This window comes from Rhipicephalus sanguineus, chromosome 3 (assembly GCF_013339695.2).
Source record: "Rhipicephalus sanguineus isolate Rsan-2018 chromosome 3, BIME_Rsan_1.4, whole genome shotgun sequence".
Taxonomy (NCBI): Eukaryota; Metazoa; Arthropoda; class Arachnida; order Ixodida; family Ixodidae; genus Rhipicephalus; species Rhipicephalus sanguineus.
The window spans coordinates 129,330,521-129,355,536 of NC_051178.1; the positions used below are offsets into that span (position 1 = coordinate 129,330,521).

The following is a 25,016-nucleotide window of genomic DNA, read 5'->3' on the forward strand; positions in this document are numbered from 1 at the left end:
TCACTAGCACAGTCACTTTTCTACCAAAAAAAGTGGTCTTTAGAAAATAACTGACTCAAATTAGATGGCCACTTCGTTGACCAGCTGTTCAACGCTATCAAAAAATGTTGAAACGTTATAACACATACCATTAACTTCAGGCCAATTCGAAGTACTTTTGTTTGTAAATGTGTTTGCCACTGTCGGCCGACTTGACTAATGTATCCAGCATCAAAATTCACCCAACATTACCGCACGAATGCTTTTAGCGGAAGAAGTTTTATGTGAATACTAATATACTACACGACAGTTTCCGATCTCTGTGTTTACAACATATTTACTCACGCGCGTGTTTGGGTCAAGCGTAACAAGCGCATTTGCTTCAGTGATGTCACATAATTTACTTTATGAAAATAGTAAAAAGCTCAGCAAGGCGTGTTGCTGAGCTAGTTGGTTCATTACTTGAGAAAAATAGGTATGGTGCAAAAAAGACCGGACGAAGTGAAGACACCTTTTGTCGTTTGAATGTTTCCAAATCAAGTAGCCCGCTGACCAACTTTAACGAACTGACAAACACGTGTTTGCCACGCGTTTGTCAGTTCGTATTGCACTTCGTTGCCGTCCATTTCGTGGCATACATATCTTTTTCAAGTAAAATCTCGCTCAACGATTGCTTCCCACGTGCTTTCAGAAGCAGTCGCATAAAATTATTATTCTTGCACGTGAAATACGATGAAAAATGCGGCTCCAACGTGGTGTACGTTTTCATGTAGCGACATGTGGCAACAAGTGATGCATCGAAAATTCGACGAACGCCTTTCTCAAACGGCATGCCCATGGACATGCTGGGGGGATCACACACCATGGTGGTAGGCTGAGCCGTGCTTTCAAGAAGGGAGAATTCGACTTTTTTTTCGTCTTCTTCAACCTCTACTCCCCCCCCCCCACCCTCCCCTCCCTTCCCCTCGTTCAGCGTCATTGTCGCGAAACTCGCTTGACCAGGCAGGGTTGGTGGCCGTCCCGACGGAGGGACAATCGTAGCTGCTGGAGCAGGTTTTTTTCACTCCGACCAGCAGAATTCTTCAAGAAGTGCGGTGTGTGGACATGTGTGGTGGAAAGTCAAAATCGTGCACGAGACGGATACGCGGCAGGATCCGACATTGTTTTCGGCAGAGATCACCGCAGCGAGAAAACCAGTGGCCCCCTGCTTCCATGTTGAACGCTCACCTCATATAAGGCCACGTGTTCACTACTGTTACGTGTCATCAGATTTTTGTTCTCTCTTATCGCGTATTTTCTATTGACCATCGTGTTTTGTGTATTCTGATATGGTGCGCTTGCATTTTTTATTCGCTCGTGTTTTAGCGATCCAACGGGCACACGTGAGTGGTTTTTATGCACGATTCCTTTCTGTTACAATCTACCTTTAGATTAGGAATGCGTGCGTGTCTACCTTGTTTAGATGTAGAGCTCATGGGATCTTGTGGTACCGCTCGCAATGTTTTTCGCGTCGCGTGCAGCAGTTATCCATCTTTTTGGCCCTTAAGTTATCACTGAAAAATTGCAATTTTCGCTTATAGGATAACGCTAATTTAATTGCCAGTCATGTGTTGCGAATGCCTACCGTTCCTTGGTGAATTTTAATAAGGTGGGGGGGGGGTGCTCCTCTGCTCCTAATTAGCTCACGCGTTGCACAATCTTCTAGTCTAGTTGCCACTCTTAATCTCGCTTTTTCGGCAAGCCGCCTAACATTATCTTTCTTTTCTTCGGGTCCGTCTTTAATCCTACTTTAATTGCTGCTTTCGTTTACATCTCCAGAATTTTTTTCGTGATTCGGCACCGTCGTTACTGAAAAGCGCGATATCGTCCCGCAAAACGCAAAGTAGCTAAGATATTCTTCGTTAATCCTTATTCCTATTTTTGCGCGTTCTAGTTCTTTCAATATTAGAGTGAATGTACCGCGCATAACGTTGATGAGATTGTAACTCTTCGCATAGGCGTGCGTACAGTGGGACAGGGGGGCGGCAGGCCCCTGTAGTCACCTAAGAAGAGGTGGGCGCAAGGTCTGCCAAACACATTGACTTAATAGGGAGGGGGGGCGATTAACCTTCGCCCCCCCCCCCCTATGAAGGGGAACCCTGCTCACGCCTATGATTTTGCACCTGACCCCATTCTCGATTTGGATTGTCCTGCTTTTTTTGAGGAATACGGTGGCTGTGGGGTTGTTTTAGGTGTTGGCTACAGTATCTATAGATGTTTAGATATTCCTTTATGGCATAATTATTCCGGAACTGCTGGCGTGTGCTCATACCTGTGAATAAATTTGTGTTTATCACCTTGCAAATGTGTTGCTCCTTAATTCTCAGACGCATGCGTAGTTGGTGCAGCAGGCCTTTCATCAATTTAGTTGTGCTAGAGAAATATTGACTTTCGCTCTCGGCCTTGCACGTTCGATAGAATGTAGGTGTAATCGCACACTAAGACATCAGTGGAGCAGTCGTTCTAATCAGGCAGCATTTTTCGAATATGGCATCAACGGTATCGATGAATGCCGTTGGGCCGCGAATAGTCTATTTTAGCGCTGCTGATTTACAGTACAGTAACCACAGTAATACCGAGCTGCCGTGGTCGGCACGCAGCCATTTTACTTTATGGCTCCGGGAGCATCGTTACAACGTATCCGAGATGAGAGGGGGGTTTTTAGATGCGCACTGTAGATCTTGCACTGTTATGTTATGATAACCACGTGTATCAGCCTGCCTGATCAAGTTACTTTACGCATCGAGCAACTACCGCCGGTATCCCCATATAAACTAGGTGCAGACCACGATGGTACAGTACTACCGTACTTAACGCACAGTAAGCCACCACTGCTAAAACATAATAACGGGTGTAAACGGTCACGCCGGCGGCTACCCGACGTCGGCGGGGCCGACACCACGCCAGCATCGGCTAGCATACATAGGCCCAATGACGGCTGGCCATCATCGGCTGAATAACGGCAGGCACGTCTCGGACCGACGCTGGCTAGCCCACGTCGGCCCTAAGCCGGCAAGCCCGCATCGGCCCAACGGCGGCTAGCCCACGTCGGCCCGAAGCCGGCAATCCCGCATCGGCCCAACGACGGCTAGCCAACGTCGGGCCAATGCGGGTGAAAGTAGCGCGAGCGTGATTTGCCGACGTGGGGCCAATATTGCTGCCGTCATTTGCCGACGTTGGGCCAAGATCGGTCCAATGGCGGCGTGCTGCCTGGGTAGCTTAGAACTTTGTCGATTGCAGCAGTTTTCGCAAAATATAACACTAAGATTAATAAGTCATTGGACTATCCTTAGTCTTGTTGTTAATAAAATCGCTTCAGACTAGTAACTGTCTCTGAGATGAGCTTTTCTTTTTCTTTCTTTAGGTGATGAGGAAAAAGTATTACAACATGGTCGAAGACATGAAAGGAAAAATACGAGTCTACTGTCGTGTGAAACCTCTCACAAGGGATCAGCAGAACAAGGTACGCTTTTGAACGCCGTTTGGCTGTTAAATCCTACATGCCTTTTTGCTTCGGAGGCCAGCGTTCACTCATTTGTCTGTCGAATTGATGTTCTTGTATTCTTCTGCTGGTTTTAAGAATCTCAGCTCCATTAACTGACCTTATGCTTCAGCCAATCTGCAAATACGTGACCCTGACAAAGAATTTCTACGAACCCAATGCACACGACCAAATCCATGTGAAGCGATGTCTTCCTAAAATAGTCTGTAGTTATATCTCACATAAGTAGCAGCGATGTATACAATTTTATACTTTCATCTTACACAGCGCGAGCTTACGAAAATTTTGTTTGATGATATTCAAGGAAAGAAAGGTGAGGGCAGCAGTATGCACAAATATGTAACATATGTAGCTTTATGTAAAGATTCTGTTTTTCTTGTGTCCGAGTGGCACACATCAGTTCGGAAGGACTGGCCAAGGCTTAGCACACAAACGGTGACACATCTGAAATGGCTAAATAAAAAAATGACCAAATCTATGTTTAATATTATAGTGATATATTCCATTAAGAATCCAATGTGCAATAAATATAACATGCATACCTCCCTTGCCACGATTTGTCAGCTGTGCTTCACGCTGGCAGCACTCTTATCAAACCATGTACTGAAGCCATCCCAGAAGCAGCCTTCACCCACAGCCTCACACGGTATTTAGAGCCCCAAGTGCGCTATAGAAAAGAGCCCTAAACAAGAGCCGTAAAAAAATCCAAGTTGCAGACCAACGCCAATATTTGTTGCGACTTTGAGCACATGTGCGCAACCTGGGCTGCTCGGAATAATGGGGCGGTGTGCGTGAAATATGGGGCGAAGCTGCTGCTGTTAGACAACATGAAGAGGCTAAAAAGGTTTTTCTTTTCTTTTTTTTTTTTTGCTACCAATTATCTGCTGGACTAAAAAACACTTCTGTCATGATTCTGCTGAGCTAGAAACTATAAGAGAACCTTAGAAGATTGAGTAATGAAAGAAATAATTGAGTGAGTGAGTGAGTGAGTGAGTGAGTGAGTGAGTGAGTGAGTGAGTGAGTGAGTGAGTGAGTGAGTGAGTGAGTGAGTGAGTGAGTGAGTGAGTGAGTGAGTGAGTGAGTGAGTGAGTGAGTGAGTGAGTGAGTGAGTGAGTGAGTGAGTGAGTGAGTGAGTGAGTGAGTGAGTGAGTGAGTGAGTGAGTGAGTGAGTGAGTGAGTGAGTGAGTGAGTGAGTGAGTGAGTGAGTGAGTGAGTGAGTGAGTGAGTGAGTGAGTGAGTGAGTGAGTGAGTGAGTGAGTGAGGAGTGAGTTGAGTGAGTGATGAGTGAGTGAGTGACAGAAAAAAACAATACGCGCATCATGTTGAATTGTCCTCGAGGCACGCCGAGTTGTAGAGCGACCTTAAGTGAGCTTGCTGACTTCCGTATTTCTCAAGTGCTATTGCGATGGCCTTTCAGGTTATGCAGAGTGTGATTGATGCCACGGACGACTACACACTGGTTGTGCACGCGCCGCGAGGTGACAAGGAGTTCACCTTCGACAGGGTGTTTATGCCGCACCATACGCAAGAAGACGTCTTTGGCGAAACAAACGTAAGATGAACTTTGTACTTCATTTTGAAGCAATATTCTACAAGTCCTTTACTTATTTCAAAAAACACGTGGCGTACTTCCTATTACTAAACTTAGTACCGAACAGGACATGTTCGTCACATAATGTAAACACTGAGCGAACGTTTTTGTTGGAGAAAATACTACGCCCATGGCCGTCTAGGAAAAATCGAAAAGCAATGAAAGTGCTCCAACGTTGTGTTTTTTTTTTGTTTGTTTTTTTTGAAGACACCAATATGTGTGATGATTACGGAGCGGACTATATTGAAAATGTGTACAGCGACTGCATGTGCGCTCTCTTCAAACGAAAGTTTTTGAACTTACCAAATGTAGGACGGTATATATGTGTATATATTATTTTCGTTTTTTTTAATCATAACAACCACGTGGAAAAGGGTAGCCGTCACCAAGCAATGGTGACAACTCATTCATTTATTTTTTATTTCAATAAAAAAAGAAACACTCTTTATCGTTTTGTTATTGCTGTTCTTTTTTATCTGTATCTGTGATAGTATAGGTAATACTCTAATCAATTTTCAGAGCATAGCTATCGAGATGAAAGACGCGTCGAGCTCCCTTGATACAATCATCTTGAAGTAAAGTGTGAAAAAGCGGGTCACAGCTGGTCTTACGCAAGGGCGCTTTGGATCCGAGTAAGTGCCAGATAGTAGCAGACTAATGATAGATCTACCAACCGCCGAATATAAGCAAATGTATTACACAAATAGACGTTTACTCAAAGATCTTTTTGGAGCAGTCTGCTGTGTGTTGGAGCATAAATATTAGCGCGAACTTCATAACCAGGTATAGGTATTTGGTTGTGACGTTCCCGCTAATATTTATGATCGTCATTCAATAAACATATTGAATCATAGGCAGCAGCGAAGGTAATGGAAGGATTCATCTCTGCTAATAGAAACACACACACCATATCTCATGTTCCTGTGCAAACAATTTGATGAAAGTGACCTCGTAAGATATCGGGCCGAAAAGAGAGCACAGTATTTACTCAAGCTAAGGAGCCTTCCGTTTACACCTGTTGCTATGTCATTAAACCTCGATTATTGAAGCTTATGGCGACAAAAACAAGAACGGTACAGAAAAAAAAACGGAAGAGTTATGTTTTCACGTCGGAGATGGAGACGTGCACATCAAAGCGAGAAGTTTTCTTTTTTCATTGAAATAAAAAATAAATGAAGGAGTTGTCACCATTGCTTGGCAACGGCCACCCCTTTCTACTTAGTTGTTGGGAAATTTAAAAAATAAGAAACAAAAATAATATGCATACATATATACAGTGCTACATTTGGCATGTTCAAAAGTTCTCGTTTCAATAGAGCTACGTATAATTCCATGCAATAAGTCATTTTGTTCCACAATGAAACGGTCAAGTGAGGCCATACGTAAGTAAGAAATAGCAATGCGCATTGCTGGACCAGTTTATATGTAAATCTGGGTGGTAAAAACGAACACAAATATACCAGGCGTACCATTATAGGTACCTTTCTCAAGGGCTTCCTCATTCCTGTTCTTTTTGTGCTTCTATCTCCTTTCTAGGAAAGACATTAACGCAGCACCGCGCGTCTTCTACCACAGGCTCAAAGCATAGGGGTGAACCGCTATGCACGATGTATTTATTACAACGTGTGACCACACTGACTCAATAATCCAACACTTCCACTCAGTCATTGTATGACTCCTCTCGTCAAATATTCGCTCAACGCGCCGTATAACAAGGCGAAAAAAGGAAGTACCCGAACAGAGATGTTGCCCTTTGTTTCTCACATTAACGGCGACTGCATTCTACCAGTTATGACGTTCTTGATATTTGCTTTCGCTCGTTCTGCCTTCCACGCGATGCCGTGTAAAAGGTCGACTCCTATATCATGCCACGTATGATAGGGCTCTGAAGGGCACCGCGGTCAAAGACGCATAATGGATCTCGGGGCTGGCGGCGCCTCTATTGTATCCTTTGCGTTCATTCGTTCTTTATGCCTATGTTCAGAGCCTGGTGCAGAGTGCCATGGACGGCTACAACGTGTGCATCTTCGCCTACGGTCAGACGGGCTCGGGCAAGACGTACACCCTCACCGGGGTCTCGAACACGGAGCAGTTACAGGCCGAAGGCATCGCACCACGCGCCTTCCGCAGGATGTTCGAGCTCGTCAAGGAGAACGAGTGAGTCTCGGAGCATGCACGCTTGGCCCCGGGGTGTCGGAGATTAAGTTCTCGCGATCGCTGCACCTGCGACACCAAGCGTGCCGACGCGAGAATAACTTTGCTCGGGCCTCGCACAAGCTGTGGGTTATTACGGGCAAGTTCAGCGAGTGCCTGTTGCTGCAGCAGATCACTCTCTTTCGGTGGCCCAACGGTTCGGCCTGACAGATAGACCGAGGCCTCACTAGAGCTAAGCTGAGCTTGTGCCATTTTCAGACATCTTTCAATTCAGAAAGTCTTATCGTGTACAAAAGAAATGTAAAGGACTGGGCGAACTTGGCGAATGTTTTAAAGCGGATGCTTCTCTGGGGAATTACTTCGTAAGAGCAATGAATGAAGTACCAAAATTAAGGAAGCTCGACGACTTAGTATATGTAAGTCATCCTTGAAAAGCTTTTAATCTGCATGCTTCACAACAACCATACAATTGCTTGTCCACCTCAGAGCGAGCATTCGGCACTAAGGTGCGTGCTCCAAATGTCTTTCAGAAAGATTGCGAAATGGGTCCGGGACAGTCCCCTATCGGTGGGCAAGCCAAGAAAAGGTAGTTATCTTGACGGGTCCACATGCAAGTGACAAGGTGTCAGACTGGGCTAGTTGGCAATCCATTCTCAAGAAACAGTACAGCAGAGGTCAAAGAAGAAGGGTGCAAGGACAGGCGCTGTTTTTGTGGTCCCCTGTAGAGACGGGCTTGGCTTAACCACTCTGAGCATAGGTACAAGGACGGCGCTTGACCCTTCTTCATTGTCAGTTGTCTCCTGCAGCGCTGTTTCTTGAGAACGCAAGTGTCATGGGGGCAGTGCTGGTGCCTGATCTCCCTGCTGCGGAGCAAGCAGTTTACTTTTCCAGCGATTCCCACGACATCTTTCCTATACTGAGTATCGATTTTAAAAAAGCGCTTTTCTGGTGTACGATTCCAGGCGCAGATTCATTGGAACATGCTCAAACATGTAAAAAATACTGCACCGACCGAGACTGATTTCTTTCTTTTCTTTTTCCTTCAATGGCTCCTTGCAGCGAGAATTTCGCAGGGTACTACAAAATCGAGTTTGTGCCGCGTAGGCACTACCGTCTTATTTTTCTTCACAAGTAAACATGTTTAGAATTCACTTACACAACCTACGGTCGCGTATGCATGAATCATTTCCTCCGCGGAAACTGGTTTTCCCATATTTACCTACGTTTAGTCTTTGGTGTGTATAAGTGCTCTTTTTTTTTCGCAATAGGGAACTGCGCAGGCAAACTTACGCCCCTACAATCACGGCTTTCAACGGCGTGACTATGGACAGTGAAGGCATCAACACCATTCGAGCAAAAAAAAAAAAAAGAAAACACGTATTCTGGCCACGCCGGGACGCGTGGGCGATCGGCAAACGTTCGTCGTGGCTAAGCGCTGAGCTTATTGATGCCTGTGCAAACGCGCGAGCGTGAGATAGGATAAAATTGCAGAATCACTACAAACGCGAGCGCTGTTTGCCTTCGATAGATTTTATAACATACCCCGAGGCGCAATGCGATAATGTTCACATTCTTCTTATCGGTGAGAAAGCAGGCAGCATTCTATATGCGCATATTTAACGAATTTTCATTATTGACAGTTCCGCGCGTAAACAAGAACATATAACTAGATTGTTTCTCTGTATTTAGTTCTGCGCTACATCTGATCAATGTTTGGTAACAACGATTGATGCGGCTGCGAATAAACGGAGCGACCCATCGCGCGGAACTTGTTTGCCACCATCTAGATCTGAGGCGACGTAACGTCCGTCTGCGAGCGTGCTTCAGATTATAACAGCCGATATAAAGATGTACACCCACCCGCCTAACCAAATAATAATAATAATAATAATAATAATAATAATAATAATAATAATAATAATAATAATAATAATAATAATAATAATATAATAATAATAATAATAATAATAATTATTATTATTATTATTATTATTATTATTATTATTATTATTATTATTATTATTATTATTATTATTATTGCTTGATATGCATACAAAGGGACACAGAGAAAATAGGGAAAGAGCAGGCTGACAATTGCTACCATAGAGGGGAACAACGCTCGCCTACTCTTTTGGGAGGAGGGAAGATATAAAGGAAGTTAGGAAGAGAGAAAGACGAAAGAAGATAGGAGAGTAAAGAAAAAAAAATGATGAAGACTCGGATCAAAATGGGTAAAAACAGAAACAAAAAAATAAGGCAGCTCTGCACTAGGGGTGCCAAGCGTGAAGAAAGTTCGGAGCTGGGCGGCCTTCTTTGTTTCTCTTTATTGTTCTCTTTCTTTGCTTTGTTGCTTTGTTTTTCTCTCATATCTCTGTTTTTTCCCTGTCTTTTTTGTCTCTATTTCTATTTCTTTCTCTCTCTCTATTTCTCGCTTGCTTCCTCTTTCTTTCTTTCTTTTCTCTATTTCGTTCTTTCTCTTTCTTTGATTCTCTCTTTCTCTTTCTGCATTTCTTTCTCTCTCTTTCTCGATCATTCTTTATATGCTATGCTTTATTCTCTCCCCTTCTTATTTCCCTCATCCTCACCCTCACATCTTTCCTCCTCACTCTCACTTCCCTTTTCTACCCCCTTGCTATACGATACTATGCAAGGCTATGCTACGTTCTGTCAGCGTGCCTGGATAGCCGAAAATAGTACACAGTATCACAAAAGTCTATAACACAGAGTTACACTACTACAGTCACTTAGCGACAATGAAAGTACAAGCACTGCCACAAAAACTGGAAGACTAACTTATAGTCCTTCTTTCCAGGGAGAGTTCTGCATCAGGTGTTGCACAGAAAAGGTGGCGAGGCTAAGCACCTCGCCAAGATTGTGTACCAGTACGGTCTGAAATCAAGTTCGTCGTAAACTTCTTTTAAATTAATAACCATTCGGGTTATTGTGTGTACTTACTTATATTATATTATATTATATTATATTATATTATATTATATTATATTATATTATATTATATTATATTATATTATATTATATTATATTATATTATATTATATTATATTGCTGTGTACTATTTTCATACGCATTCTATTAAATGCCATGGTCAAAAAAAAAAGCCTGGATAGCCGAGCGGTTAGGACGCTCTCCTTCAAATCGTGGGTACGCGGGTTCGAATCCTGCCGCGTCATGGGGATTTTCTTCCGCCAAGGTTTTCACTTTCTTTATATCTTTCTTTCTTTCTCTGTATCTGTAATAGTTCTCTCCCCTCCTCCACCAGGGTTATTACAGGCCACGCCGGAGAAATCTGCGCACGTGTTTTGTCAGCGAAGCAGAGGATGAAGAAGAGGACTGAGATGCAGAATAGGACGAAGAGCGCGCGTGCCGATCATGATGATGATAGTTTCTGTTCGCACTACCCGGCGCAACGAAAAGCTTTAAGAGCTCCAAATGTGCACAGCTCCCACTAGTGGTGCAACCAACAGCGGAGCTAGTGTTCGACCTAGCTTCTTCTAACGTTTTTCTAGTAATGCCAAGGTTTTGCTAGAGATGCTAAGCTTTTGCTAATAGTACAAAGTATGGCTAGGCTTGGCTATTGTTCGGTTTAGGCCGTTTCCCCACCTTATGCACGTGTTACGTTTTTTTTTTTTCGGCGGGAACATGTCACGTGACTAGTTGTTAAGGGATGTTGTGATTTTAGTCACGTGACTAGCCGTTACGTGGTTTTGGCAGCAACGTGTCATGTGACTAGTTACGTGATGCTAAGTCAAGTGACTAATTTTCACCTGTTGTTACGTGATTTTAATCACATGACTAGGTTTTACGTGATGCTACGTGATTTCAGCCACGGGGTTAGTCGATACATGTGGTTACGTGATTTTAGTCGTGTAACAGACTCGCCCATCAGAGTTATTGCATTCCACGCCGGACAAATCGACGCACGTGTTGTCGGAGCGAGGCAGAAGATGAAGAGGGCGAAGCGAGCGCATGCGCGGTTCCTGATGGTGATCATTTCTGTTCGCACTACCCGGCGCAGCGGAAAGCTTAAAGAGCTCCGCTCTTAGGAAAGAACGCCTATATAAACCGGTGGCCAGCCACAGAAGCAAAACAATTACATCTAAAGAACACATTTTAAATCTGGTTCTGTAAGTTGGGCACAAAAGTAAAGTTATCCGCTACTTCTTCCGCATGTCCATGGACTCCCCAAGAATGAAGCAGTCGTTCCTGGTGACAGCAACGTTCCTCGAGCTCTACAACGAACGCTTTGTGGACTTGCTCAAGGCGAACAGCAATCCGGAGGTAACGTTTACCGGCTAAACTCTAGTAGGTGCAATCTCTTTTGAAAGAAGTGTATGATACTCTTGAAAATAGAGACTTGATCGACCGTGGCCGGTCAAGAGCGGCCTGCAGAGACAACTTTCCGGCAAAGATATTTGTCCTCATCATAGCGAGCATATTTAGATTTGGCGACTTATCGGGTGAAGAGTTCGGAAGCATATGCTTCCTGCTACTCTATTTCGTTTACCTGTCTACCAGGGCACGGGGAATGATAAAAGTAAATAAATGAAGGCTATTTACATTTAAAAATGGAAATCAAAAGGATTGAAATGGTGGATGGAATGATGTCTTACTTCTGCGCTAGATTAGAAAGTGAATGAACATAAACTTGCCCGTTCAGTGGAGCCTAAAATAAACAAAAATACAGAGTTGTATTGGATCTACGCTTTCTGTACATTGAAGCAGAATCATAGCAAGCAGTAAAGTCCACAGCACGTATTATGCCATTTTTAAAATATCTGGTGTTCACGGTTCAAGAACGTGCGCCAGAACAAAATGCAAGGCCTCCCCGTTGTTGCAAGTTTTCGTATCGAAACTTTGGACACAGAGGCATATATCTAATTACGAAAGAAAAAAATGACAACCACCCGTTTGTAGCACGAAGCCACACGGAAAACCATAAGGATTTCTCAGACAGAAAGCTTCTTAGTTGGCGATATATTCGTCCTGGTCCGGGGATAGAACCCGGGACCAACGCCTTTCCGGAGCAGTCGCTTTAACAATTGAGCTAACCAGGAAGCTATAGTAATTGGCAGAGTGAGGGTGGATTCCCTTATACCAATGTTGATTATGCCTTAAATAAGACGTCGTCGGATTTAACTCTTGACCAAATGGAAGCTAGGGGGTCTCTAAACTTGATGCTGTTCTCATGAACACTTTGTTGCAGGAGAAGCTCGAGGTTCGCAAGGACTCGAGCGGCCACACGTTCGTGCCCGGTGTGACGACAGAGGAGGTGTCCAACTCGGCGCAGTTGTGCGAATGCTTCGCGCGCGCTCTGAGAAACAGGCGCGTCGCTTGCACGCGCATGAACGCCCAAAGTTCGCGGTCACACTTTGTCGCCACGGTGGAGGTCACCAGCACGAACCGCTTGAATGGAGCCGTCCTCAGGGGAAAGGTACGCCGTCGTATATACATGTTGGCCTCTCTCTCTCTCTCTCTGTTTGTTTGTTAGCTTGCTTATTTTTTGTCTCTTTGTTTGTCTGTCCATTTGTTTGTTTGTTTGTTTGTTTGTCTCTTTGTCTGTCTGTCTGTCTGTCTGTCTGTCTGTCTGTTTGTTTGTTTGTTTGTTTGTTTGTTTGTTTGTTGTTTGTTTGTTTGTTTGTTTGTTTGTTGTTTGTTGTTTGTTTGTTTGAGTGCGCGCATATTGGTCGACTTCCATGGTGCAAATTGAGTGCTTAACAATAGAGACGAGCATAACAGAGCACATATTTTCACAAACCACATGCAGGAGGGGGAAGCGGCAGGGGGCGGCCGCCTCCTCTAATCTCCAATCATCTAAAGGGGCGCCATCTCTGCCTCATATCTTTATTCAGTCGCGTCTGCATGCTTACGGCCATGCACATATTTCCGAGAATGGCGGCCAAGGACGCCTGATGTTGCATCGTAAGAACGGTTTACTTCCCACCATTACGCTCTGGAAGCCGAAGAGATAAAAGGCAGGCCGTTGTTAGAAGGACGTCATCGCTTCATTTTCATGTTTTGCATCCATTGCGAAGTTAGTTTTCTTTAGGACTCAGCCACTTGTCTGGCACTTCTCAGCCACTAAGGTGACCCCCCCCCCCCCTAGTGAACCCTGCGCACGCCTATTGCGGCACTTGCAGGCAGATGGTTCCATTCCCGTGCGGTTGTTACAATAACGGAGCGAAGATGGGTGGTAGTTTGTGCCGGGGGATGGTACATGATATCTACCACGACTTTGCACAACCGCGTGGCTTCCATATGTCGCGCTTCTTGGTTTCTTCTAACACACTGCACAATAACAAATGATGCACAGAAAATATGAACGTGAACGAGATACAAATAGTTCTTCAGCTCTTCTTTAACATGTAGTTCAGTTCATTATCAGGTTTTACGCTTACGCTTCAAAACGTGTTGTACATTAAAGTTTTTACCTTTCTTCCCCAATTCTATTTCACTGTTATGCGGCATTGTGCACTGTTCGGGGATCAATTATGTACGCAAAAAAAAAATGTGCCAGCTTTGTTCGTCTCTGCTGGCTATTTTGTAAACTGGTTCTGGTCCCCGTGAAGCTGCTCCAAGGCAGCTTCGAATCTTGTGTCTTTTACTGCGTCATCAATAGGATGATAAGCTCGGAAGAATGGTCCATATTGTTGATCTTAAACCGGTGGCGTCTGCGTAGCTACGAATGGGGTGGGGGGCTTCAGAAGTACTTTGTCAGGGAAGTGGCACACACACGCTCAAGCGCGCGCGCGCGCGCGCGCGCACACACACACACACACACACACACACACACACACACACACACACACACACACACACACACACACACACACACACACACACACACACACACACACACACACACACACACACACACACACACACACACACACACACACACACACACACACACGCGCACACACACACACACACACACACACACACACACACACACACACACACACACGCGCGCGCGCGCGCGCGCGCGCGCGCGCGCACACACACACACAGAGGGAGAGAGAGAGAGCCATATCAAGTTCGCATTCACCTTACCTCTTAATCCAACTAACGTGTAGATTCACCTGCGGTGCTCAGCTATTAACTTGTTTAGTTCTTCCGCATATGGACGCGCCTTTTCTGCTAACACAGGGAATATACCGGCGACGCCAATATCGCGAAACACGTTTGTGCGTACGCAGCTGTTGTTTTCTCCTTACCTGTACGAGCGTTCGCGTTAACGTGAGTGAGAGAGATCGATAATACTGCAAAAAAAAATAATAAATAAAAACACCGGAAGAGCGCGAATCAGCCTTTTTAACACTCTTACATCCCGTATACTCGGCAAAAAGCCACGTCGGGGCAAAAGCCATTGCAGAGTCACGGCATATTGATCAACACATTCATGAACACAATCTGCATTGTTGCGAGCTTTAATACGAGTATATGACTTCTGAGTGAAAACGCGCTTGATAGCAATACGAGAGGCATGGGAAAAGCGATTCGAAAGCCTTTTCGGCTATAGCTTTTCAGTGATCCTTCTGTACGCATATTAAGCCGTTCGTCCCCGAATGTTGAGCGCTGCTCTTGTAGTGTTGGTCTTAAAAATGCAAATTGCCACGGCATAAGCTGGTGCGCTTATCGTCGTGCGTGGTTTTCAATACAAATGCAATGAGAGTATGTTTCGTTACGCTTGTAGATTCTTTCATTTTGTTCTGCAATAGTTCGTAGAAGCCCCCTAATCTGTCGAAGTCACTAAATCAATGGGTTGTGCAATCATGCGCAATGCAGCATTTTACTTGCAAAACAGGTAGTGTTTAGTGCTGTCAGAATAAGCCCCGATGCTGAAATGTTCTCGAGCTCTGAACCCCCTCCTTTTTTTTTGTGTGCTAAAGCATGGTTTGCAGATATTCAAGAGCAGCATATGTGCTGGCTTCGATGCCGTATAAGCACATAGAATAAACAGCAGCCTGTCATCTTAAAAGTGAACAACCTGACAGCCCACTGAACACGCAGTACTCGCGTACACTCAGCCTCTTTTTAGCGCGAAGCTGACCTTGCGGACTTTGTGCCGATGTCGGCGTTCGCTAAAACAGGCCGCGTGACCAGGGGGAAAGGAGGATCCTCGTAAGAGAAGAAAGGGAAGGTGGTCACGTGATCGACCGCGGAGAGGAGGTGTAACTGAGAAGGGAAGCGAGTAAATTTTCTCGGCGAGACGGGGCTTGAACCCGAGCCCTCACGGTCCGAAGGCAAAAGTCATAGCCAATGGGCTATACACTCACGCTCACACAACATGAATTTATGGGAAGCACAGAAATTCGAGAGGTGAGTGGCCACGTGTGCCACTCGCACTTCCCCTGTCGCAGCGAATGGCGCGCCCGTCTGCGGGGCTCATTCTCGTTCCGATGTCGTCATGTTCGTTGAGCGGACGTGGTGCACCCGAGACGCCGAGCGCTAGCGACGAGACGACGGCGACGACGACGCCGGTCGTTCCGGCGGTGCAAACGCGAGCTTACTAGGAGGAGGCGCTGCTAGGAGATACGCAACAAAAGAGGGGGAAAAAACTTTTTTTTTTGTCGAGACTGGCGGCACACATGTCATCGCCCCGCTATAAAGGGGACGCTCATAGCATCCATCCATCCATCCATCCATCCATCCATCAACCATCCATCCATCCATCCATCCATCCATCATCCATCCATCCATCCATCCATCCATCCATCCATCCATCCATCCATCATCCATCCATCCATCCATCCATCCATCCATCCGAGATCAGCGAGAAAGAACGCGCTCGAGATATCACGCCCTAGCGGACGAGACGATGGCGATGGCGCTACCGGTCCATTTCGCCAGTACCAACACGAACTTATGAGGGAGAGATGCTCGTCACGAACAGGTTAGGAGGTATATGAAATACTTAGTGCCTGGTGAAAGGGGCGACGGCTTCGATGTCCGACGGTTTTCACGGCGTGGGACTGGCTGATTTTTTTTTTCTGTCTGATTTTGCAGCTAAGTCTGGTTGACCTTGCCGGCAGTGAGAGACTGGATAAGAGTGGAGTTGAAGGATATCACATCAAGGTAAGTCTGATTCTTCATAATCTCAAATGAAAGCCAACACTGACGCTTTTTTAACACTGCGTTGTGTCATCAACACGGGTGATAACACGCCTAAACGCTTTTCCAATTGGGCAACTTCTCATTAATTACATCAGAAGCCTACTTTGTCTCGCTTAACCGCTCTATTTTTAATAAGGGCTTCTAAGAGGTGATCTTAAGACTACAATGACAGGATAGAAAAGTGTGCATATTTGCGCTGCATTCATGCCTGCGCGGGGTGCTTTTTTTAGGGGCGAAGCTCCTTAAGGCGGCACCCGTTCGTCCCTCGTAGTCGTAGTCGTAGTGCGTAACCAGTCTTACGCTTTGACCTCCAAGGTGGTGCCGGTGGGAGATTTTTCCTGTGCGTTGTTGAACAATAAAAAATTCGCAGCGTTAGCTAAAAGCCGACTTCTTCTGTCTCTCATTCCCATTAGCAGCCATTCTTTACCTCCAAGTAGTGCCTGGTGAGATTTCTCCTGTGCGTGATTAAACAATAAAATTTTGTTCAAACGCCGTTGATTGATGAAATAAACCAACGAAAGACGCCAGATGTTTTGTAAAGCAAAACGAAAGAAACGCCAGATGTTTCTAAAGCAAAACGAAAAGGCGCCAGCTGCTTAACGAAAGACGCCAGATGTTTTCTAAAGCAATGGTTTTCTAAACAATGAAAATTCACAGCGTACATGCAAAATTAAAGTGAGCTGCAAGTCGTCATAACTCCATCGAACCTTTAGTATAAACGCGCCCGATCTCACGTCGGTGATGATGTACTGGGCAGAATTCACGGAAGATTCACGGTTTACCGATGAACCTCCGCAGCTTCGCCCACTCATCATCATTCACTCCGTGTATATGCTGTGATTTTAAGAAGGGCCTGGCACACATGCAGGGTAAAGGGGTTTTACCTCTCGTTTGAAAATGCGCACTTTATTGTGTTGACTATATATAGCGCGCCTCCACAGTCTCAAGCAGGTATATAGGTACAAGACGGGAGGGTGCGCCATAAGTCACAGTTATATATAGTTATCACAACACTTTCATTTATACCGTCCATTTATCATACCCGCGACACTTGTTGAATTTCAGTACTTGACAACACTGTGTTCAAAATTATATCTTTTGTCTAATCCACTCCATGCCGCCTCAGCGGACGAGGGTTTACCGGATCACCAGCTATAGCGAAATAACATAGCACTATGAGGGCGATTTCTCCTCCGGACACAAATCTTTAAACAAGAGCCGGGCGGTAGCGTGGCGCCTCCTGCAAGCAAAAGCGTATCCAAACCCAGTGGCCTTCAAACTCTACTTCCCAGACCTTATTCCGGAAAATGCAAATTCTGCGAAAACGGGGCCTACCTCCATCATATCCTGTGGGCCTGCCCAAAAGCGGCTCGACAAGGCAAAATGGCAGATAGAGAGCGGTGGGGGACCTCGGCCCCCGATGACCAGAAATGGGCCGTCCAGCAAACAGCAGACGCCGCCAGAGCACATGGGCCGCGTCTAGGCGGGGTTGGCCCTCTCCACAAACTGGCCGGAAAATAAAGAATTGTTTTCGTTCATTCCTTACTAATTTGCCCCCTACATTCAACACTTGGCAAAGCTATTAACAATCGTGATTTTTAACACGATAGTGGTTATGCGGGGTCCACCAAGTACTTCCGTCACGGTTATGACGTTGATAAAATGGACGCCAACGGGTGAGAAGAAAAAAACCTACGAAAAGATCCGTCGCTGGGAATCGAACCCACGACTTTGCGGCCGCGAGGGTAAGCGCCTGACGCTCAACCAAATAAGCCAACTTGACAGATGACGGGCACTCCACGAACGCGCCTTATATCTTTACATATCCTCTTTCGCACGGTGCTCTCTGTTGGCGATGTAGGTAGGCGGGCGGAGCGGGGCGGTGCCGTCGTCTGTGCGAGGTAAAAAGAAGTAATGCGTCACGATCGACATTTACTAGCGCTTACTCCGAGATTGCGTGCGATATCGGAGGTCATGGTTAAAGCGTCTCGATGCCAGCAAGGGACACTGACCGCGCTGGCGTCGCCAAGGGAACCTAGACGCAGTCACGTTCTTTGCCCTTCGCTTCGTGTTAGCGTGCGCCGTCTCATTGGAGCAGTGCAAGTTCCACATGCACCAACGAGATTTCTGCGCCGCCGACTGCTTCGATTGCGAGAGCACCGACTAACAAAACTGCTGCAATACGCGTTGCAAAAAGGACGCGATTTCGACGGGCGAATGTCGTGCCTTGGTGGAGCGAGACAGTGGCCAGAGGGACGCACGCGTTTGCGGCTCAAGCTACGAACCTCTGCCTCCCGTGTTGCTGAAGCGCAGTGTGGTAGTGTATGCATGAGCACAGGCGTCGGTAATCCATTACTAGTAAACGCACACCGTGCCGCTTCTCTCCTTAATTGACGACGCTTTGAAGAAGTAGCTGAAGTGCATATCGGGTACCAGTTTTGATTATGAGCTTGTTGATGTCATCTTTACGCACAATTCACAATTCGTTGATTCCAAATATATGTTCACAACTTCAACTACCACACCGGTTTAATAATGATCATGGGCGTTAGTGGTCGCGATAGAGACATGCCGTCAACATGGGTGCATATACGTCAAACGGTGCTATAGCTGCCAAACACCAATAGACTTTGTAGAAGCTCTCATATATCTCTACACGATACGCACAACTTCTGTGAAGACGCGTTTCACTTTCGTGTTATACCGATTCCTATGACAGAGGGATCAGCCATGTTTTTTTCTACAAAGTATATAAATAAAATACGTCCAATGTGAACTCAGTGTGTAGGTAACCCGCATGAACGGTCGTGCGACATTTTCTACGTGCGCAGGAGACAACAGCATCAACAAATCACTGTCGGCACTCGGAGACGTGATCCAGGCTCTCGTGACGCAGCAGTCTCACGTGCCCTATCGCAACAACAAGCTGACCATGCTCATGCAGGACTCTCTGGGCGGCACCGCCAAGACGCTCATGTCGTCAACGTCTCGCCCAGCAGCGAACACGTCGAGGAGACCGTCAACTCGCTCGTGTACGAACTACCTTACGTATGCTCTGAAATGCGTACAAATCTTAATGGTTACACAACATTACCGACTTCAGCGTGTGATGATGATGGCTCATCAATGGCGCATTGTTCGCTTAGGCGGTGGTAGTGTTTCGTCGGGCGAGACTACCCCGGCGATAGCCGAAAATTGTTCGCTTGAGCATCTCATGCGTTATCAGCAAGGCGTGTCATCGCACGTTTAAGTCTGTCTCTCGAACAAAAGCAACCATTAGTCGCAAAACTCGTTTCCGATTAATTATTGATTTTTTCATTGCGATCGCAGTTATGTGGACAGTCTCGACGGGTTTTTGCCGTCGCCGTCATGTCCCTCCCGTATGAAGTCCAAATTGATAAGATCCCCCCACGCATCGTTTGTTCCACCGCGGGTAAAAGCGCGCGAGCAGGGGTGACGAACGCTGCCGAAGCAGAGATCAAACGAGCTGGCCCATTTCCGTCGCTCGGAAGGTGCATGCGATAACATCACCCCGCTAGGGAGGCCTGCCGTTGAAGCAGACAGGAAACGCCCTGCCCGTGTCGCGCGAGCAGCAACTTTGAACTTTGAATCTAAGGGTGCGGTCGCGATTCGCTGGCGCGCGCGCTATCTCGACAGCCATCACAGCGGGCGGCTGTATACTCTTCTACGTGCTGCGCTCTCAACGCGAAGTGACTATCTCTCCCTGGAGCGGCCGTATTCTCTTACACCAGCGTTTTGTAGTTACGCGAGATCGGATACAAAACAGTTAGCGGCCAGCCTCACTTCGTATAACACTACAATTTGTTGCTATCGCATTCATTGCTTCGCCCTTGCGGTGAAACGCCGACCTTTTTTTAAAGCGGTTCAGTTATTCCATATTACGACAGACATACCGAATTTGTGCATGCTCATATATGTGGTGTACTTTGCGTGGCCAACTGCTGTTAAATCTATCGTGAGAATTCAGTGTTGAAATATGTATCATGCCGGTGCTGAATTTGCAGCGACACCGCCAACGTTCTCACGTAAAGCAGGGCTCACCCGTTCTACTTGTAACACTGCCAAATATATGTCACAAAATCCACAGAATCATTCAGTTCGGACAACTTCTGCGGCAAAGCAATGTAAAATAGGAGAAAATACAGGCCGCACATGCGCAGGGCGCCCTCGGCATTCAGATGTTGCTTATATATATATAAGGAACAAGAGAGAGTACGACGCGCGTTGGTTTTTGCGGTATGTTCACTGACGTTTCGGCTGGTGGACCAGCCGAAACGTCAGTAAACATACCGCAAGAACCAACGCGCGTCGTACATTCTCTTGCTCCTCATTCTACCGGGGCCAACGTGACTTCCTTGCTGCAACTATATATATATATATATATATATATATATATATATATATATATATATATATATATATATATATATATATATATATATATATATATATATACGTGTGTGTGTGTGTGGTTGGGTATTTTGGTTTGACTAAATATTAAATCCAGCAGCTACCAATATGTGTAATTTCTGCGAACAGCCGTGCAGTCCGTAATCGCCTACTCGCGCTCTTTTCACTTTGCGCGCAATCCTAAAATGCGTATCACTATATTTTATGTATATTGCGCTCGTAGCCAACGGGACCTCCACGCGTGATTAATCTCCTGGAGCTGCGAATAATCTATTCTACTAACATGGACAGCCACAGCGCTTTTCCTAAATCTGCCCAGGGGATCAACGAATCGGCCTTTCGATTATCCTGTTTTATGTCACTCTCCCTTTTTGCCTACTCGAGTGAACGATTTCGGTAAATGTGTTTCTGTGGGCCGCTCCAAGCATCCTTACGTACAATCAGGCATTGTGCATGAAAGCGCACTCGCATGGAATGAGAGTCTCAATGCAGCTAATTTGCAGTGTTGCCACAGTTCAGCTGATAAGCACAGTTGCTAAGCTCTTTGGCAATACTAAGAGCTTTGGCTAAGCTCTTTGGTACTGTGGTGCGTGTTTGTGCGCGAAAGGTCACGCATATTGATAGGCCAATGACCAATGCCTGGCCTTTTGTGTTTCTCAACAATTAAAGTGTGGTCTCTGTCAAGAGAACAATGACAGTGTTCTCGCAATGTTCTGTAGTGTGCATTTGAACGGCGCATTTATATTTTCTGATTTGCTTCATCCCAGGTACGCTACGCGCGTCCGACAAATCACCAACGACATCATAAGGGCATCTGAAACGAAAGAAATCGCCAAGCTTAAATCTGTGAGTACATTTTGTGCGGGCACCATTGCTAGCTTGATAATGACTAAGTATATTTAAATGAAACAGCGCAAAATGACGCGAAACGTCGCAAATGGTACCCGCAAGGTCCTGTTTGTCAATAACCGGTTTTTTTTTCGTCGTTTTGTTGTGACTCGTAGAAATATTTTGCCTGAATAATTAGGTCTCATTAAGACCTCAGTATGTCAAAATATCTCGAGTCACTTTTAGGATATTGGAATGCAGTGTCGTTGGTGTTGCTTAAAGGAATCTAGGTAGCACGAATTTCACGGCGATGCGAGACCAACGGAGCACGAATTCGTACCAGCTATTCCAATTTAAAATGATATGTATTTATCAATTAGTAACCTAATCGGCTAAAGATTCAGATGCTTGATTCACCATAACATTGTACGCTTACCCTTCATTAGGCAGTTCTTGTGTAATCTCTTCCTCGCTGCTTCCTACGTATAAACTATCGAAACTAGCGTCAACCAATGTTGTCTAAATGGCCGTCCAATCAGGCTCTAAAGTTACCAACGTCTCGTTTTTCTTGTCTACGTTGTAGCGGGCTCACGAGGAAATGCGAGACAACATAAAAGTCCGCGATTCATTTGCGCCGGGTCGATAAAGCTGCGGTTTAGTAGCTTTGTTATGTGTTTCGCGGTGAAAAAGTGCACTACTCCTCTGCCCTCTGCCCCACTCGAAGAATATAGCCTGAACGAGAAACGGCACAGAACTCTGCCTTCCATTTCTCAATTTATGCCGACGAAACTCGTCAAATGCCTACTGTAAAATGCGCATATAAATATTCTCCCCGAACTGCACAAAAGTCGCTTAACTATCGTGTTTTTGAATCAGTTTATAATGAACGTACTTAATGAGACAGTGCAACATGAAGCCAACTAGGAATTACGAAAATATCTCACTTTTTCTCACAAACGATCGTTAAAGAACGCAGTCCAAGAAGCTGACTCATTATTAAATTCTAAGTAATTTAAGGCAAGGGGGAGGAATATATGAGGCAAGATGGTGCTTGAGCTAAAGGTGAAAATTTTCCAGGAGAAAGTGCGGTGCTGGGCGTTGGAATTCTCCTGTGTGTTGTTCGTGTGTTAATGAAGTTGTGTGTGTGTGTGCGTGCGTGCGTGCGTGTCTGTGTGTGTGTGTGTGTGTGTGTGTGTGTGTGTGTGTGTGTGTGTGTGCGTGCGTGCGTGCGTGTGTGTGTGTGTGTGTGTGTGTGTGTGTGTGTGTGTGTGTGTGTGTGTGTGTCGTGCGTGCGTGCGAGATATGACACAGAATACGTTTTCTTTTTCATTATAAGTCGAACACTGCCGGCAATTATGATGATGAAATGCGAGGCCACGCATTCTGTTGCGTCGCGATGTGTTTCGAGGTGAAGCGATAGCTACCTCTTCACTGATGGTAAACTCGCACTTCCTTTCAGGTGATTGCAAAGCTGAAGAAGAAATAGCGCCGTGAAGAACGACGCAACTTAAGTGGTGCAAAGACTACATTAAGATGAGTGGGGCCGCGAACGAAAACGGCCGGCGGGCCACATCTGACGAACTTACGAAAGCCTGAAAGCGATTGTGTTTGTATGGTTGTACTCTTCCACGGCGGCTTCAACATCGTCACTGTGTCCACCCTTCCAAAAGCCAAGGGGTGTCATCGTAAAAAAAGGAAGCTCCAACTGTGTTGATTCTGCAGCGAAGAAAGTACCTCGGGGCGAAGCCTTGGCCAATTTTCGTTCCAAGCGTCTTAGGGACGTGCTAGGCACGGTTCGAAACGTCGATGCAACATTATTACAGATGAGTGTCGGGCTAATTTCTGCGAATTAAGGAAGTGATGCATATCAAATTAGCACAAGAAAAGACGAATGGTAAGAGAAAGAATAAGAAAACAACAAGCAGCACTCGTTCCTGTCGGTTTCATTGTATTGTCAATCGTCCTTTCGTCCGCTAATTAGATATGTATCAAGTCAGTAATTCGATTAACAAGGTGCCTGCTTCTCCAACTCAGTTTTGGGACTTCCAAGGTTGAAAGCGCACCTCCTTTTCCCGCTGCAGGACGGATACCCATGTTTCCTGCGCAAATTTCGATTGTCTACACAGCCACAACCAGGCACGTGACATTATCGCCCTTTTGAACGCACCAGCAGCGAACAACAATGTTCTAAATAAGCAGTCTCGCTTACAGTGACCTTAAGCTGAACGTAGGAATTTGGGAGAGAAATAAGCACATATTTCCTCTTGGACTGCACATTGTTTCACAGTTCTTATTTATCGCATCTGTAATTTCGCAGTAGTTTCTAGGCTGTTGAATAACGGATGCCTATCTGATCTCAGGTCCACAATAAAGCTTCGCGTTAGGTGTTAGAAAATTGTAGTCGTAATAAAATGTCATCGCAAACCTCGTTGTGACTTTTATTTCACTGCAAAGGACACTCTCAACGTTCCGATCTGACGTAAGTTGTAATATCATTCCGGTGTTTATTGCTGCTGAACTATTTGGCATAACCTAACCTCGCTCTTCTGCGAGCATGGTTGCATTATTTTGTAGTAAAAGAAGTTAACAAAAGTAAAGCCATGCAGCTCCACGCAGTGAGAGCTGTCGAAATGCAGTGAAAGCTCTCACGCAGTGAAAGCTCTCATGCCAGCTGCCGCTCGTGACGAGCGGCTTCTTCCTCGTGCGTACGAGAAGTCTTGCTCATCTTCGGAAAGGGCGCGGCGCACATAACCGTGGCTCTTATACCCATAGCCAGTCGCCTAATCTCCACATCGACTCGCTCCTTGCGCACCGCGCGGCCTTGCATTGGCTACCGCCTCTCCGGCCAACACCACCTATAGAAATACCGCTTCGTCCACCACCTAGGCAGTTACGCCATCTATAAGTGTATCTGGGAACCGAAGCGTGACATGATGGACACTCATCTGTCGTCAGGCCCAGCCCTACAACAGATCCGCTGTTAAAACATGGCGAAAAACCTGTGTCAAGTATGCGTCAGAACCTCGTGAGTTAAACTTTGCATGCCTTATCCTGGCGATGCATTCAGTGGCGTACCAACTCGTTCGCAAGTGGGGGGGGGGGGGGGGGGGGGGCTGGCGGCTCTCACTATGTCCGCCGTATATATATATATATATATATATATATATAGAGAGAGAGAGAGAGAGAGGAAAGGGACAGAGCGAAGAAACTACATTTTCTCTGAATTGGACGTGATTTTTTTTATATTCACAGAGATGATTATATGATTACTTTTCAAAGCTCGTTTGTTTTAAAGGGACACTAAGGAAAATATTAAGTCGACGTTGATCGTTAAAAGTGCTTGTTCAGAAACCTCGTAGT

At 45.7% G+C, this 25,016-nt stretch overlaps 1 protein-coding gene across 1 annotated transcript; it reads left to right on the top strand.

Annotated features, from left to right (window-relative positions):
- The first annotated feature begins 3,387 nt into the window (after nt 1–3,387).
- Nucleotides 3,388–23,174, top strand: LOC119385836 (uncharacterized). The gene is given in 11 exon segments (XM_037653211.1): nt 3,388–3,481; nt 4,938–5,072; nt 7,096–7,268; nt 11,471–11,561; nt 12,487–12,714; nt 16,290–16,358; nt 17,764–17,869; nt 19,229–19,372; nt 19,375–19,429; nt 21,596–21,674; nt 23,116–23,174. Coding segments are annotated over 11 exon segments (1,182 nt in total). The 5' UTR covers nt 3,388–3,406; the 3' UTR covers nt 23,143–23,174.
- The last annotated feature ends 1,842 nt before the right edge of the window (nt 23,175–25,016 follow it).